This window comes from Cydia splendana, chromosome 10 (assembly GCF_910591565.1).
Source record: "Cydia splendana chromosome 10, ilCydSple1.2, whole genome shotgun sequence".
NCBI classification, from domain to species: domain Eukaryota; kingdom Metazoa; phylum Arthropoda; class Insecta; order Lepidoptera; family Tortricidae; genus Cydia; species Cydia splendana.
Window position 1 is genome coordinate 12,225,320 of NC_085969.1, and position 16,921 is coordinate 12,242,240.

Here is a 16,921-nt window from a genome sequence, read left to right on the forward strand (position 1 = left end):
ATAAAGGAGAAGATGTTTGTTTCACAGAATCCGACCGCACACGCATCAAAAATAAACTTATGTTACCTACACCCGATAAACAAGAAACTTTTGAGTGGTGTTCAATGCTCAAAAAATATTTAATGCACTTATAAAGCAATGTGATGCAATACGGAAAACAAGTATTTTTGAATAACAGAGTTTTAAAGCGTGAACTCCATCAATTTAAATTATTGCTGGAGATCTCCAGCACCCTCAAACACTTGAGATGATTTGTAACTCCTATATTTAGACATAAAGACATAAGACATTGAGGATTGTTAAAACATTTGCTATGTTCAATTTGTGTCTATCGCTATCCTTTAGAAATATCGATCAGTAAGGTACGCTCAGTACCTTTGAAGCGATCTCGACATTAGAAGGCCACTTTATTTTTAATCCCTTGTTCTGAACATCCTGTCCCTTGGGTGCACCTTGCATAGTACTTACATACACAAGTTATTTTAAAAGAAGTGGGATCTAATCGACTGCATTCATTTAACATGGCTGACACGTTTAAAGGTATCGAGGTGTAGGGCCTCAGGTGATACAGAGGACAATTAACATAATTTACTTCATTGGTTTGAAGAGAATATCAAGACAGAGAAAGAAACATTGGGTCTACAAGTTTCAACACACGTCTGGTTTAAAAAACTACTCATAGTAAACTAGTGATTTTTGTACATATTATGACTTAATTTACTTACAAACATAATTTTACGTTTATACAACGTAATTGCAATTTTTACGTGTGATAAATTAGTACAACAAACTAGTTTACAGAGCAGGATTTGAATTCAGTGATCACTTTTTTGATATCGGTGGTCAAAAAATCCACCGAATCCAAGGAAATCAACACCAGCGATGTCAACATTAATCGCTTTTTAGCAATTACAGAAATAGCATGAGTGATACAGAGGAGATGTAAGAATGTTGGATTTACGTACTTTCGAGGATTTCTTTATCACTTGCGTAACGATAAATGCACTAAAACTTTCGGAGTAAATTGCACCACCGATCTCAAAAAAAAATAGAACCAAACCCACCGAAGGACGGAGAAACCTTTAAAAAATCACTTTATTATACTGTGACTGTACCTCTACTCTATTCAACGGTTAAGGCACAACTAAAGCATACTATGTTTGAGACACTGAGTTCCTGGTTTACAACTTTGAAGGAGTACCGACATGTTTTGCAAATTACACCGAAATCAGGCACTAGCCCGGGACACATCGTAAATTTGGTTTTATTCAATGAGCTGAGCAAACACATTATTGTGATATAAAGAATATGATAAGTTAACTAATACCTTATGCGTGAATACCCATAATAACTCCGATCTAATGCCCCATCTTGAGTAATAATTTTTTGTTTCATAAAATCTGGGTGCGGGACACTCCCACCGAACATCATTTTTGGCATTTGAATTTTTTTTTCTTGTATTATATAAATAATAAATAAATAATTTTATAGTGTCCCAGACAGAATATAGGCTGAAGATCATACCTAAATTAATTCAGATTTATTGAACAGTAAATTCAATCATTTATTGCCCCGGACACGTAAAAATGGCCCTCCTGAGAAATGCCCTAGAAGGCTTAGGAAGACTTTCATTACAAGAGATTTACTTTGATCATTTTCTAATGGTCTAATTTTTGTAGTTTTGGATACATATTGGGCGGTAAATTAATAAAAAATAAATATTTTTCACTTTTTATATTTGCATATTTACAGAAGGTATAAAACTGAAAAAATAAATAATAAAACGCAACCAGTTTTAACTTAGTTTACCAGCCGTAGTTACCGTAGGCGCTGGAGTAAGAGACATGGGAGACAGCTGGGGCAGCGGAGTAGGTGACAGCGGTCTTGACTACGGGAGCGGCGGCGGCGTAAGTGGCTACGGGGGCAGCCTGGTAGGCGTGCACGGCGGGAGCGGGAGCGTAAGCCACGGGGGCAGAGTGGTAAGCAGAGTAGGCGGGTGCGGCGATGCTCTTGTGCACAACCGGGGCAGCGGAATAAGTGGCCACAGGGGTGATGGTCTTGTGTACAACTGGGGTGGCGGCGTAAGTCGCTACAGCGGGAGCGGCGTACGCGACGGGAGCGGAGTGGGTTGAGATGCTCTGGTAGGAGACGGCAGGAGCGACGGATTTGTAAACGGGGGCGGCGGCGTATGTGGCAACGGGGGCGGCGGCGTAGGACGCGACGGGAGCCGCAGCGTATGACGCGACGGGGGCAGCAGCGTACGTGGCGACGGGGGAGCCGTGCGCCGTGTGCGTGGCGTATGACACCGAGGAGACGGGTGCGGCGTACGCTACGGGAGCCGCGGCGTGCAGCAGGTTGCCGGCGGAGGCGATGCCCGCGGCGCACAGGACAACAACGATCTGAAAAAATAACATTTCCTTGACGAAACTCCTTAAATATAGGTATTTTATAAATAAAGCGAACTATAATCATGAAATGTTACATCTAGCGTTTTAACAAAAAAGTAAATTATGTTAAGTTTAAGTTACAGTCAGAAACCTGGTCAAATAGTAATGTTTGAATTTATTGACTTTAAAGGAAACAAAGTCAATTAAAGTTGAAGCTTTTATGGACCTCTACACACAGGCTATGCTTTGCACAGCATAATGTTAGTCCCATATGAATACCATATACTTATTTTAAAAAGAAATAGGTATCCAAACTATTCCAATTGCGTACCTTGGCGTACATGTTTGTATGAGTGTTCTTGTCAGAATACTTTTTCGGAGCACTTGCTTTCGCTTTTATACGTGTATCTTCGAACAGGTATTAATCATTGGTTATTGCAACCGGTATATTTACAAAGTCAAGGTGAGGCTCCACCCATCGATCTTAACGTTACCCACACTAGTTATTTATGTGCCATCGATATTTTGGATCCATAAGGAAATCCGGAGCGAAACGTTTCGGTAAAATCTTTCTGAGGGATTATGTAATTGCTTCCTTGATTATCAAGGGCTTCATGCTTTTTGGCCTTATTTGAAGTAGTTGGTACTAACTTTTATAAAGATACCGAATTTAATAGCTATGCTAATAATTTATCGGATGTTGTTAAAGGAAGTCAATTAACGAGAACTATTTAGAGACAATTTTATTAGTAGTTAAACATTGAGGACAGTGGGTTTCCAAAACAATTTTTATGTGTTAAATTCAAATGACTCAACATCATATCACAATAAATATGAATATTTTTGTATGTAAAGTTTTATTGGGACTTGTACGGTAAAATATTAGCAAAACTGTCTTTTCATAAAAGTCGGCTACATGTGTTATTGTTGGCACCAATATAACAACGAAGTTATTACAACTGATTACCGCAGTGATTACGGATCAAACGAAGGCCGATGATAGATAGAGGACCATAAGAATCAATAGCTCTTTAAGGACCTGTCATTTGTCTTCGTTAATTAATCCCTTCAAAACGGGAGACCGAGTATAGCACATTCTTCTTTCATTACTACAGTAATAGCTACAGCTAAGACAGCACAGCACAGCTGCACTGTAACTTATGTGAGAACTGCACCCGACTACGCACTTGCGCAGTCGCCTTGCAGCTCCCATCCCTATGTGATACAGACTTCCTTCTCATATAATAATGATTCATGATGTGTGTATAGGGTAGGAGACAGTATAGACCAAGCCTTTTAGGGTTCCGTACCCAAAGGGTAAAAACGGGACCCTATTACTAAGACTCCGCTGTCCGTCCGTCCGTCCGTCCGTCTGTCACCAGGCTGTATCTCATGAACCGTGATAGCTAGGCAGTTGAAATTTTCACAGATGATGTATTTCTGTTGCCGCTATAACAACAAATACTAAAAAGTACGGAACCCTCGGTGGGCGAGTCCGGCTCGCACTTGTCCGGTTTTTTTCCATGTTGCTGATACTTGCACAAACATTCCAGGCATATCTTGTCTTACAAATTAAAACAAAATAGGATTTGAAAGTAAATAATTTATTGCAATTCATTATAAAAGTAGTTTTGGCTAATAAATAATAAATACTTCATAAATTCACTTCTTACCAGCCACCATGTCCATAGGCGCCATGTCCGTAGGTACCGTGATCGTAACCGCCATAACCACCAGCACCGTAACCGGCTCCGTAACCGGCTCCGTAACCCGCACCGTAACCTCCATAGCCGTGGGCGGGAGAGCCATGTACACTGTATTGGTTAGCGTACGAAGTCGCAACGGGAGTGCCGGCATAGCCTAAGGCTGAACCCCCAACACCGGCATATCCTAGGCCTGAATATGAAGGAGCAACACTCTTAACCACAGATACGTGAGAAGTGGCGTGACCGAGACCGTGGCCGGCTAAGCCGTATCCACCATATCCAAGTCCTCCGTAACCACCTTGGCCGGCGTAACTTCCGTAACCCAGCCCAGCGCCGTGACCGCCATAGCCACCGTACCCGCCATAGCCCAGATTTGAGCCGTAGCCGAGGGTTGAGCCGTAGCCAAGGCCGGAGCTCAGCGCTCCAGCATGAGCAAAGCCGAAGAGACAGGCGGCAATCAAAGCGATCTGAAACAAAGAATATATTTATTAAGAGTGTCCTAATGTGGTAAGGAATTTAATATTGCAAAATACTAGTAACAAAGGTAACAAAGGGGATTTTTAAAATGCTTTACTCGTACCTTAGCAAACATTTTGTTGTTGTTTCTTCAAAAGTGATGATTTGAATGTTTTCCTGCTATTGTTAGCCGGCTTTTATATGAAAAAGGTAGGATATAAAGCATTCTTTGCCAAGGCTCTATTCTATGAAACGGACCGTAACGTGATTACATTTTTTGCAGCCCGCCCGTGTTCGGGTGTAACATTATTGTTGAATAATTACGTTGTCTAATTTGAATTATTTCGTAAAACACCTGATAACCATCCTCAGCAAGTTCTCCCTTGTAATCTTGTCTAATTAAATCTTGAAGTTCTCTTAACTGTAAATGATTAATAGGGGATGTAGTAATTGTTTAGTTACTTCATTGTTAAACAAGCAGCCGATATAAATGTTAGAGCAGCCTTGTAAGTTACTTACAACTCTTTTTTATCTCCGCAAGATTGGACGTGAATTGGGTTGAATTATAATTTTATTTATTTGACTACCGGGTACAAATAATTGATCACGTTTTATAAGGGCATAGTCAGCCTCAGTTAATGTAGTCTGCTACTTTAGCTCCTGCCTTCAGCTGTGTTTTAGAGCAATATTTCGTAGTAACGTAACAAAGACACTATTTGAAGGTGATTAGATATATTAATATCGTGATCAATTGATCATGTTCCTTTATTTTCTTTATTACGTTGATCTAATCCTTATCCTGTTATTAAAATTAGAATACGCCTGTTACTCAAGATGATAATCGTATATCGGCAAACACCAATTGAAAAATAGAAGATTTAAAAGTGACGTGATTAATTGTAACACATTATTTGTAAGTATCGTTTAGCGTTTTCTATAAAAGATTGTCACTTCTTGGCTAGACTCCCAGAGAGCTAAGATGTCGTTTGAGCTCTAGCGAACGAAACGGTAATCTCTCTATCACTTCCATATAAGTGCGACCGAGAGACAGCGTTTCGTAGTAATTCCATTTTTTATAGTCGCACCGTTAATGTTGTGACCATTAGAGGTTGAACGTTGTCATTAACGCACGATATTACCACTGTGCACTATGTATATTAAGCCAATCGATACGGCGTCAAGCAAACCTGGATGCACGGCGGCACATTGGAAATTTAGCTCATCATCATCATATGCTCCATAGCTGGACAACTCCACAGTGCCTTATGACGTGTAACCGCATCTCTAAGAAAAAGTTTGGTTTTGCGAGCAATCTCTATCTAAGGAGGATTTATTGACGGTATGATTCGCATCGTCACTTACGTTACGTTCTGGAGATTTTTTTTTTTGTAAAATCGGTTTGAGTTGGTGACAGAAGGTGACAAAAAAGTAACATACTCCTAAAAGTTTACATATAAGGGCCATTTGCACCATTCACCCAGAGGTAACCGGTTAGACACTGGGTTAACGGTTTAACCGGTTAACCCCAGGTTAGTGGGATGGTGCAAGAGGCGCTAAGTGATTTTTGGGAGTAGAATATAAGTACATAGTAAGCGAATTTAACCGACATATCATTGCCTTTGATATATAATGTATATTACCGACTTTCTAATTAAAAGTTATGTCATGTATAAAATCGAACTTATATTATTTGCTGTCGTTAATTAGCTAATTAATATTTATAGAACCTAAATTAAATAGACCGTGCGCTATTCGATTTGCCATTGTCAAGTTCATGGTTCACTAAAGTCAACGACTCTATTAACTCTATTTATAGACTACCGATTGTTTCCTCGGTAAAGAACTATCTACGGTGAAAAGCCTTTCAATAGACACGAAGGTCGCCTCAGGAGTAGATTCAGGTAGTCGAAAGATTATGTTTCACGTATCATTTAGCTACGTAGCTAACATGGTAGTCGTTTACGCTCCGTACCGAACGAAACGCAACTGTCACTGTCGCGCTAGTATAGAAGAGTGATAGAGAGACACAAAGCGTTTAGGTATCATAGCGCAAGCGATTGTCACCTTGGGTAGGCACCCTTCTAATACAGACTGGCGGAAGACTGCGTGAAGCTGATTTGTATTATGTTACTGTAACTAGTTTTAGGCCCAAAACTCTACTACCTTTTGATAGAAAATCACAGCGTAAGTTCTTTACCAACAGCCTGAGATAAGTGGTCACTATAAGCTAAGTCGCGGACAGACAGACAAATATGACGAAAACAGGTAGATCTCTTGTAATGCTGACTTCTTCACCCTAATATCGTAGGTATCATGCAAAATTCCTAATCATGCGCAAACAAATTCAATGTCATATTAATAATATCGATGATACATAGGAAATTATTCAGATAAATTACGAAAAGATCAATACGTAGGTACGGTCGAAAGTATTAATTTATGACCCATTTTGTACCTTGTCACAGTGACAATCAATATGAAAGTCGCTAGAGACCTCATACTATTGTCACTGTGACAAGGTACAAAATGGGTCATAAATTAAAACTTTCGTCTGTACTCAAAGATGTGCAAAATTTATTCGAATGACGAATAACGAATAAGAATAAAAAAATTTATCGCGAATGACGAATAAAAATGTCGGATGATTATTCTTATTTGAATAAATTATTCGTCGAATAATTTATCCGCGAATAATTTATTCGTCGAATGAATTGCCACGAATAATTTGTTTATTGGAATACCTTATTAACTTTTCACGGTTTAGAAAGATTTGGCAACTGTGATGTGCAACAACAAGTTTATTTTCAACTAAATCAAGGAAAATGCAATATAAAGTAATAGTTACTGTAAATATAAATTATGCGTTGTGAGATTCAAAAAACTGCTAAGAAAATTTGATTTTCTCACTCTTTTATTATAAAGCTATCTCTTTATAGGTCAGGCTAGAAAGTTACTAACTTTATGTGTGAGTAATTCATTGTTCCCGCTAATCTTTTGTTTATTATTCTACCTGGGCTTATCCTTTAACCCTTATCAATCTTTAACTTGTCAGAACAAATATATAGTAAAAAAAAGTCATATTAAACGTGTTATTATTCGTGTTGTTTATTTGACTGGAATAAGCCAAAAAACTTAAATATTTTTCGTGGATTTATTCGAATGAAATAACGTATAAATCATTCGTCATTTGAAAAGTGGTCGAATGATTTATCCGCGAATAAATCATTCGCGAATAAATTATTCGTGAATAAAAATCGTGAATGATTGTTTATTCGAATGATTATTCCGATAAAAGTTTATTCGAATGATGCCCATCTCTGTCTGTACTGGTTTTCATAAATAACTCAATCATAGTGTTTTTTTAGTGTAAATATTAACCTAGCGGTCTACGTGCCGGACCATGAATGAATCAAGGTTTTGTTTTGCAGCCGTTCTGAGTAACTGATTTAGATACATCCAGGTAAGGCTGAGCCCGTTGCGGTTCCGCCAACTCACAATCAAGAGATCAATGTATACTGGCTGTGTAAGTCAACCGGAATAATCCAATGGTCATTCTTATTGTACAATCCACAAACAAAGCATCGATGGCGTGATATTAGCACCTGTCATTGAAAATTAGAGTATTTGACATTTATGTAAGGTGATTATATTATAAGTAATAGTAAATGTAACATAAATAAATAGGGCCGTATTTTTCCAGTGGATTCCCCTATGAAATCAGAAACTATGAGATATGGGAACTCAGAGATTTGGTGTAAGTTTTATTCTTGAAGGTTTTTAGGTCAGCAGGAATACAAAATTATTTTTTTTGTGGTAAAATGTTTATAGTTCTTTATTCTAATACCTGATACGACAAAATTACTGTATTTAGTGTTGTGAAATTGTCAGGAGTACCTATCGGTTTAATACCAACAATAATCCATTCTAGAAGTCACTTCCCAGACTTATAGAATGGATTATGACTTCTAGAATGTACTCTAGGAAACATTATAGGTAAATAGATTTTTTCCAGGACTAGGTATTATGATATTGCCAATGATATTGCCAATGGATAAACTGGTAATATTGCTGGAAATTATTAATATTGTCTAGATACTTTATTTATAAGATTTATAAGAAACATATTTGTCGTTGGAAAGTAATTTTATTGTTTTTATATACATAAAATAATTTACAACCGTTCTATAGTTTACCATCCGTAACCGCCGTAGCCGTAGCCGCCGTGGCTGTAACCATGTCCGTATCCACCATAAGAAAGAGGGGCGTACGCAGAGTGTCCAATACCATATCCGTGCCCAAGTCCGTACGATGAGTAGCCCAATGGGGCGTAAGACTTAACAATGGGAGATCCATGGTAGCTGTACTGCGAGACGTGGGAGATGGCCGGGGCGTGGGCGTAGGAGATGGGCGCAATAGTCTTGACTACAGGGGCGACTACTGTCTTGGCTACGATGGGGGCGGAGTAGCCGAGGTCATGCCCGCCATAGCCGCCATAGCCGTAACCGCTGCCGTAGCCATAACCGCTGCCGTAGCCATAACCGCTGCCGTAGCCATAACCGCTGCCGTAGCCAAGTGATCCGTATCCGAGGGAGCTGTAACCGAGCCCACCGCCGTACAGGTTTCCAGCGCTAGCGAGGCCGAACAGGCAGACGAGAAGTGTGAACTGAAATGGGGAAATTTATGAATGGAAGAAGCACTTTACAGAATACAGGATAGCCATATTGTCATTAACATTATGTACTTATAAAAAAGTCAAGGATTATGTCAATTTCTACACAAATAAGATTATTTAGGCTAAGGGTAACATTCCATTTCTTATCGCAGCTGCACTACTAGTACGAATGCGTCGGTGTTATTGTCAATTTCCATAGTAAAATGAATGGTAGTGCTGCTGTCGTTGGAAATGGACTGTCACCTTAAACCATTTCGATTTATTTCAGCACCATTTAGACCATTCCAGTATTGTAGCTGTAGTGTTGCTCATAATGGGCTATAATGACTAATTTTCTCACAAAAAAATGTATGAATATTTTGTTACAGATCAGTATGGAATTCCGACTGTGGAAATCATCGCAGTCGAGTCATATATGTATTTTATTATATTTCTAAAATTCTATCGTTCTCACCTTTCCAATCATGTTGTTTCCTTAGCTGTGACACTGGATATGTCTCTTCATCCAAAAATATAGCTTATATATGTAACTATGAAGGAAATAACATAGCCTTTGCCAAGGCTGGCCATTAGCAAATTGTTCTGATTTCGACATCGTCACCGCCAAATTGATATTTAATTTTAATAGTGAGAAAATGATACTGAAGGTGAACACACAAAGAGGTAGAATGAACTCCGTAAGGAAACAAAAGTTTAATGAACAATATAAAAGCCGAGTATGAGTATGGAGCGGTGGTGGCCGAGTGGATATGACGTCCGACTTTCAATCCGGAGGTCGCGGGTTCAAATCCTGGCTCGTACCAATGAGTTTTTCGGAACTTATGTACGAAATATCATTTGATGTTTACCACTAGCTTTTCGGTGAAGGAAAACATCGTGAGGAAACCTGCATACATCTGCGAAGAAATTCAAAGGTGTATGTGAAGTCCCCAATCCGCATTGGGCTAGCGTGGGGACTATAGCCCAAGCCCTCTCGCGCATGAGAGGAGGCCTGTGCCCAGCAGTGGGACGTATATAGGCTGAAATGATGATGATGAGTATGGCCTGGCCGCACTATGATTACAGACATATAGCTCTACAGACGCTTGTACTACGATTTGTATGAAAAGAAGGGCCGCCACTGTTTAAGTGACATATGTGTAATATATGTCGTCATTTAGCTAATAGCTTCGCACGGGTTAACAAATTGTACAACTAAACCTTCCTCAAGGATCACTCTATTGATAGGTGAAAACTGAATGAAAATCTGTTCAGTAGTTTTTGAGTTTATTGTGAACATATTACAAACACACAAATACATAAACAGACAGACGCGGCGGGGGCTTTGTTTTATAAGGTGTACAGTGATAGTCAACGTCAACTCGGAAAACATATCAAAACTCAAAAATCGCGTTTTTCCAGAGATAAGACCTAGCTAGATCGATTTTTCGCCCTCGAAAACCCCTATACACCGTGTTTTTTTTTGATTTCCGTTGATTTCAAGTGTGCATTCCTGAGCTTAAATCAAGTAGGTAACTTTCTCAAAGACACCGTTATTCTAATTAACTCCATTTCGGAGATAATCATCAATTTATTTTTTTCCTATAAGGCCTCTACAAGCGTGTACACTTGCCTAAGGGCCGGTTTACATATTGATTAGTATTTAGAATGATTTCATACATTTGCTACTAAACTTAAGAACAATCTCGGTCGATCGATGTTCGAAATGACATTGATATGTCACAGGTTTCAATTATTTGGTTGAGTTAAACGTAATACCCGTTTTACAACAACGCTATATGCTACATTTAATTACTTTTTAAACTTATTTTTTTTTAATAAAACGCAAAAAAAAAAAAATGAAAATTAACTATGCCTTTTACTTCTCTTAAACGTACTTAACCATACCCCGAAGTTAACGGAATTCAATAAAAACACGGTGATACACCGTGCAAATTTCATCGAAATCGTTAGAGCCGTTTCCTAGATCCCGAGATATAGATATAAATAAATAAATATATATACATATATATATTCGATGAAATTTGCACGGTATTTGTATATATATATATATATATATATATATATATATATATATATATATATACAAGAATTGCTCATTTAAAGGTATAAAGGGGCCCACTGACTAACAGGCCGCCGGACGATATCGGCCTGTCAGTTAGAACAAAAATTTGACAGTTCCGAGCAACTGACAGGCCGATACCGTCCGGCGGACTGTTAATCAGTGGGCCCCTTTTGATATACGTCAAATTAGTTAAAATTGTTGTTATTACACACCATAGGTTAGCCCCATGGATTAGCACCATATGTTCTTCATATTTAAATGCCTCCTGTATCTATGATCATATTTCAGTCTAATTGCGGCCCATGTCCGCCATTTGTACAAATTTATAACGTGCAATAAAATTTATATATATAAATAAATGTATTCGATAACCTATATTTTCTTGGCAACATTAATTCATTCAATAATCGAATAATTAATACGTATTTTATCCTAGGAAAACCTCTTCATTCAACGTCTATATCCGTGGAACATTCATTGAAGCGCCTTGACTATCGAGCTGTGAGGTGGTTGAAGAACCTTGATATTGATTTGTAAATTTGTATTCCGAACGATATTAGCAAAAATAAAATATGACTAAATACATTAATTTAACGGTTTCCTTACTAAATATAGATACAGCCCACTTACAGACAGACGAACAGGTGAACATCCTAGGCTTTTTAATGGGGTCTCGTTGGCACTTTTACGGTATGGAACCTTAACCACATTAATGCAGTCTTTGCAGTGCTTGGTCATCGGCATGTGAAGTAGACAAGTTGTGGGATACTTATATGTCTGTGAGTTCTGTATAATGGTTCATAATGAACATAACTGGATAGTGTAATTTGGACAGAAGGGCAGTTGTTCTTATTCTTATTCTATTTAGTTCATATTTAGGCCCCCACCACGTACTTACTTCACGCATAACAATTGAGTCGCTTAACTTCAAATAGGGTAAATAAAATTATGCGATTTTGGTATTAAGAAAAGGTTATTAGGGTAGATATTTGCTGAGAGGGTCGAATGGATTTACCCGAGTTTGAAGTTAAGCGAAACAATTACCGGCTTGTCTGAAGCTATGCGCTCGCGAACCGTGGGAAACCGACACACCAAAAGGTAGAAGGGATAGGATAAAAGCAACGTTATTTGTATAATTTAGTATTTTCAACCGTTCTATGGGTGTGGCATGTCATAACCGTAGATTACCGTAGGTTGTTGACATAAAGCTTGCTGACAGATAGATGGACAGCGGCGGCTCCAATAGTAGCGAAAGGGCCCCCTAAAGTGGTCCTTGAAAAACATGCCTGGGGGGATATATTTTTCTTCTTTCGGAGCGATTATTTCCGAAAATATTCACGATAATATATATGAACATAAAAATGGTTGTTGAACAACCCTATTCGTTTTGAAAGACCTATCCAATATCCAACGATACACTACACCAAAAGGCTTGGAAGTTGGAACGAAAAAAAATGTATCCCCACTTTACGTGTAGAGTACCCTAAAAAATTTATTTTTCTGGGTTTGATTTTACCTTTGTCAGCATGATTGATTTATATACAGGGTGGCTAAAAATAACTGCATACTTACCCGTTGCCAGGGCGGTTTTGGGATTATACTGAACAACTTTTACTATGGAACCAACCCCGAAATCGCGAAAAAAAATCAAGCCTCCCATAGAAAATGGACCAGCCAAAATGTATGAAACAGCCTAATTTTTTCAGCCACCGTGTATACGTTTATCCATGCTAACTAAATTACTTTCTACCACTTAGGTACGATCACGGGGAAAAATATAGACAGACAGACGGGCATGACGAAACTATAAGGGTTCCTAAGTTGACTACGAAGCCACTGACTACTAACTAAAAAGTTAAGTAACACTCCACATCTAGTTTAGGCGTTCAAGTTGGTTCATCGAGATTTTTACAACTTGTCACTCTCATTGAAGGTGTGGCATTGTTTATGTTTTGACACAGTTTCTTGACCTTGTTTATCCAAACGGCCATCATTGATTGACCCGCGACCTCTTTAAGTCTGTGTCCAAACCAGCGTTCAAGATAAACTGGAGATCTCATACATAATTCACGAGTTGATGCTATCTTTCATTTTAACACACAATCATACATAATAAGCAAGATAAATGTTAATTACACGCTTTATGTTTTCCATTGTAATTGTATTTAACACTAATTGCTGTGGAGTATCTTTCATCTCAGGTGGTAACATCTTAATACCAGCAGTTTTAATTACATCTCTGTTTATTTATGTTACTTTGTCACTTTTTAAGTTAATTTTACAGTTTGACTTTGCGTGAGACACATTTTTAAACAACGACGATTAGACGACATCTGTTCGCTAGGAGCACGACTGGTGCTGCCCTCATTTTATGCGGTTTTCTACGTTAAATCTTATGGAGTAAAATTAGTTCCAACGGCTGCCGCTACGGCGGCTGTCTTTGTGGCAATCAGCGCCACTTTTCCCTCCACCGACTTGGCACCTTGCCATATATATTTTTTTCCAAATTATGACAATTCTAGCTGAGTATTGCAATAGTGATTCTGTAATAAAATCGATGTTATAACAGGCAATGAGGCACGCCTTCTTAAATGGAAGTTTGAAGCCTGGCTCGCGCCAATTAGATAAGAACCTATGTTATGTACTTACCTAATTACCTTATGTACCTACGTACTATTTAATATTTTACCAATAGCCTTATCTCCAGTGAAAGCATCGTGAGGAAACCTCCTGCTCGGTGTACATCTACGAAAACAATTAAAGACGTGGCATATGTGAAGTCCCCAAGAAATACGTTTGGATTATAGCGGAAAATTAGGACCAAGCAAGTATCAGTGGGACGTTTTTATCCAAAATATGTACCCATTGCTAGTACCTATAGCCTGTCCGATTTCTAAGATCAAGTTCGCCATACATTTACTATGGCGTACTTGATCTTAGAAAAGCGAACCCATATATGTGATTTTTTTTAAATATACTTACTGGAAATTTTCCCAAATATAGCGTCCTATTTACAGATTCCTGTTAAAATAGACAGATAGCATTCCAGCTGCAAATTGTACGAGGATTGCATTTTTAGCGTACAGTAGGTACCTACTTATAAAAGTTACCGCAGCGATATGTTCCGTCCTTAGTCATACCTAAGTGGTTTATATGAATCAAACACAATAAGTTTAGAAAATACTGTTTTTAATTTCAAATTGTATAAAAATAAACTTTTTCTCAATTACAAAAAATAACTAGATTTTACACATTCGTTTGAGGTGATCACCAGCCATAATTGGCCAAACCGTTGTATGCCACGTGGGAGACCGCGGGAGCTGCTGAGTATGCCACGGCTGATTTCACCAGCGGGGAGGAGTACGCAGCAAACGAGGCTGGGGCGTAAGACGCCAGGGGTGCTGAGGCGTAGCTTAGAGGGGCAGCGTGAGCGTAAGCTGGCGCGGAGTAGGCGACGGGAGCAGGCGCGGAGTAGGCGACGGGAGCAGGCGCGGAGTAGGCGATGGGAGCGGGCGCGGCGTAAGTCGCTACAGGCGCAGTGGCGTAAGAAGCAACAGGTGCTACCGCCTTAGCATACACCGGCGCGGCATGAGCAGTATGAGTGGTGTACGATGACACAGATGACACAGCGGGAGCAACGGCTTTCACAATCGGCGCGGAGTAGGCTTGTAGCGCTGGCGCAGCGTAGCTCTTGATAACCGGAGAAGCGGCGTATGTGGCTACGGGCGCGGCGTAAGACGCCAGGGGGGCGGCGGCGTACGGCGATAAAGCTGGCGCACCGTACGAAGCGAGCGAGGCGTACGGCGAGGCGTACGATGCGGCGTAAGGTGAGCCGTAAAGCCCTCCGGCTTTGGCGGCCGCTACTGCGCACAGGAATACTACAAACTGTGGAGAGAATAGTTTATTGTTAATATTTTTAGTCAATAGAGCTTAAGTTCGCAATACAAATCGATATGTGGTGAACAAAAAATGGACTAGGCGAATGATATCGATCATTGTTTGAGTGATAAGTTCACCTCGGTAATGAATAAATGAATGAATGAAATTAATTTATTCCAGAAATAATCGATATGAGATTAAAACATTTATGGTTAGGGTAATATAATATCAAACTCCGCTTATAATCTTCACATAAGTGGATACTTTCTGTCACGTATTCGCTTAATTTTCGCCAATTCTAGCAAATCGAATAGTAGTCAAAATTTCTTTAACAAAGAACTTTACCAAATTGCACATCAGGTTCCATTCATATTTTGTGCAAGAAATAAGTAAGCAACTTTGAGAAACTCAACAAAGGAAGTTTTAAGCTAGGAACTCGAAACTTCGTAAAAAGACATCCATCTTATTATAATCCAAGCAAAGTGATTTCAGCGTTTTTGTAAATTCATCCCCTAAAGTGGTGAATAAGGGGTTGAAAATATGTTGCGGGAACGAACATCTTTGTGATTGAGAGACTTGGAACTTCGTAAGAAAACACAATATTACAACACATGAACAGTGATTGCAGCGTAGGTATTTAAAAATTCTTTCGCGAAGGGGGTTAAAAGGGGGTTGCAAGTTTGTAACGGGAACGATCTGAGTAGGTAGGCAAGGAGCTTGAAATTCGTAGCATGACACAAAAAGCAGCTTAGAAAGTAAATTCAGTGGTATTGAAATTTCATCGTATTGAAACAGTTTGTGTCGAGAACAAATATTGTTTTCGTTTGATGGAGATCAAACTTTAGAAGAATACATTGTGACCCAATGTCACGTGTTATCAATTGCTTTTTTAGTTGCACAAAATTCATGTAGAATTACAACAACCAATTAGAAAACCACGCAAATGAAGTCATGGGCAACAGCTAGTAAACAATATTTGTGAAGTTACCTACTTGTCAATGAGTTCCTAAAAATAGTACGAAAGGTAAAATTTTGTAAAACATTAATATGGGCTTAAGAAAATTTGCATTAAAAAAAATCTATCTAAATGGGTCATATATGGGCCTTAGGCCTAAGCGTAAGCAGTTCTCGGTCCCTCAAATATATTAAAATATGAGGTGAATTTTTGATAACGATATAACTTTTTAAAGCACTCTGAAGTATTTCCAAATTCACTTTTCGCAACCAACATTAACCACAAATTTCACACACTGTCCGTACCTTGGCTGCCATTATGTTATATAAAATCCACTACAGCAAGTGATACGGTTTGGTGGTGCGCGGTAACTTTTATACTATTCTAGGTTACCCCCAAGTTGCGGACTAGATCGTTAGATCCCTTGCTGTGTATTTCCATTTGCGAAATGTAGTTACCAGTAAAACGTGAGCTCGAGATACTTAAAAACTATGCGTTATCGTAGAGCGCGCTTATATTGGTCCTTCTAAGCCTTATTTGCCTGAGCTTGGTAAGCGATTGAAGTCTACCAAGCTGCCACATACATTGCGTATTGACCGACGCATGACTGACCAGTATAAGTATGATCTTAAGGACATACGTTACAGTACAGAAATAAGATACAGTTACATCGGTTTGTACGTTACTCTTTATATACAACCATATAAACCAAGATACCTCGGCCAGGTATACGTAAATAATTCGGGGCCAAGTAGCACTAGCGAAGAGTCGTGAGAGTCAAGATAGGTTTGTGAATCGCGT

General features: G+C 38.9%; 3 protein-coding genes across 3 annotated transcripts; all 3 read right to left on the minus strand.

Annotated features, from left to right (window-relative positions):
* Positions 1 to 1,685: 1,685 nt before the first annotated feature.
* LOC134794574 (ice-structuring glycoprotein-like) lies at positions 1,686 to 16,523 on the minus strand. Its single transcript, XM_063766384.1, has 4 exons — positions 16,426 to 16,523; positions 14,556 to 15,171; positions 2,719 to 2,795; positions 1,686 to 2,399 (listed from the first exon to the last, which is right to left on the minus strand). The coding sequence occupies exons 1-4, from the start codon at positions 16,435 to 16,437 to the stop codon at positions 1,806 to 1,808; spliced, it is 1,299 nt and encodes a 432-aa protein (XP_063622454.1). The 5' UTR covers positions 16,438 to 16,523; the 3' UTR covers positions 1,686 to 1,805.
* LOC134794305 (glycine-rich protein-like) lies at positions 4,027 to 5,060 on the minus strand. The gene is made up of 2 exons (XM_063766068.1): positions 4,674 to 5,060; positions 4,027 to 4,560 (listed from the first exon to the last, which is right to left on the minus strand). The coding sequence occupies exons 1-2, from the start codon at positions 4,683 to 4,685 to the stop codon at positions 4,057 to 4,059; spliced, it is 516 nt and encodes a 171-aa protein (XP_063622138.1). The 5' UTR covers positions 4,686 to 5,060; the 3' UTR covers positions 4,027 to 4,056.
* On the minus strand, positions 8,720 to 9,936 carry LOC134794306 (keratin-associated protein 19-2-like). The gene is made up of 2 exons (XM_063766070.1): positions 9,676 to 9,936; positions 8,720 to 9,212 (listed from the first exon to the last, which is right to left on the minus strand). Exons 1-2 carry the CDS (start codon positions 9,685 to 9,687, stop codon positions 8,739 to 8,741), a joined length of 486 nt encoding a protein of 161 aa, XP_063622140.1. The 5' UTR covers positions 9,688 to 9,936; the 3' UTR covers positions 8,720 to 8,738.
* Positions 16,524 to 16,921: the final 398 nt, after the last annotated feature.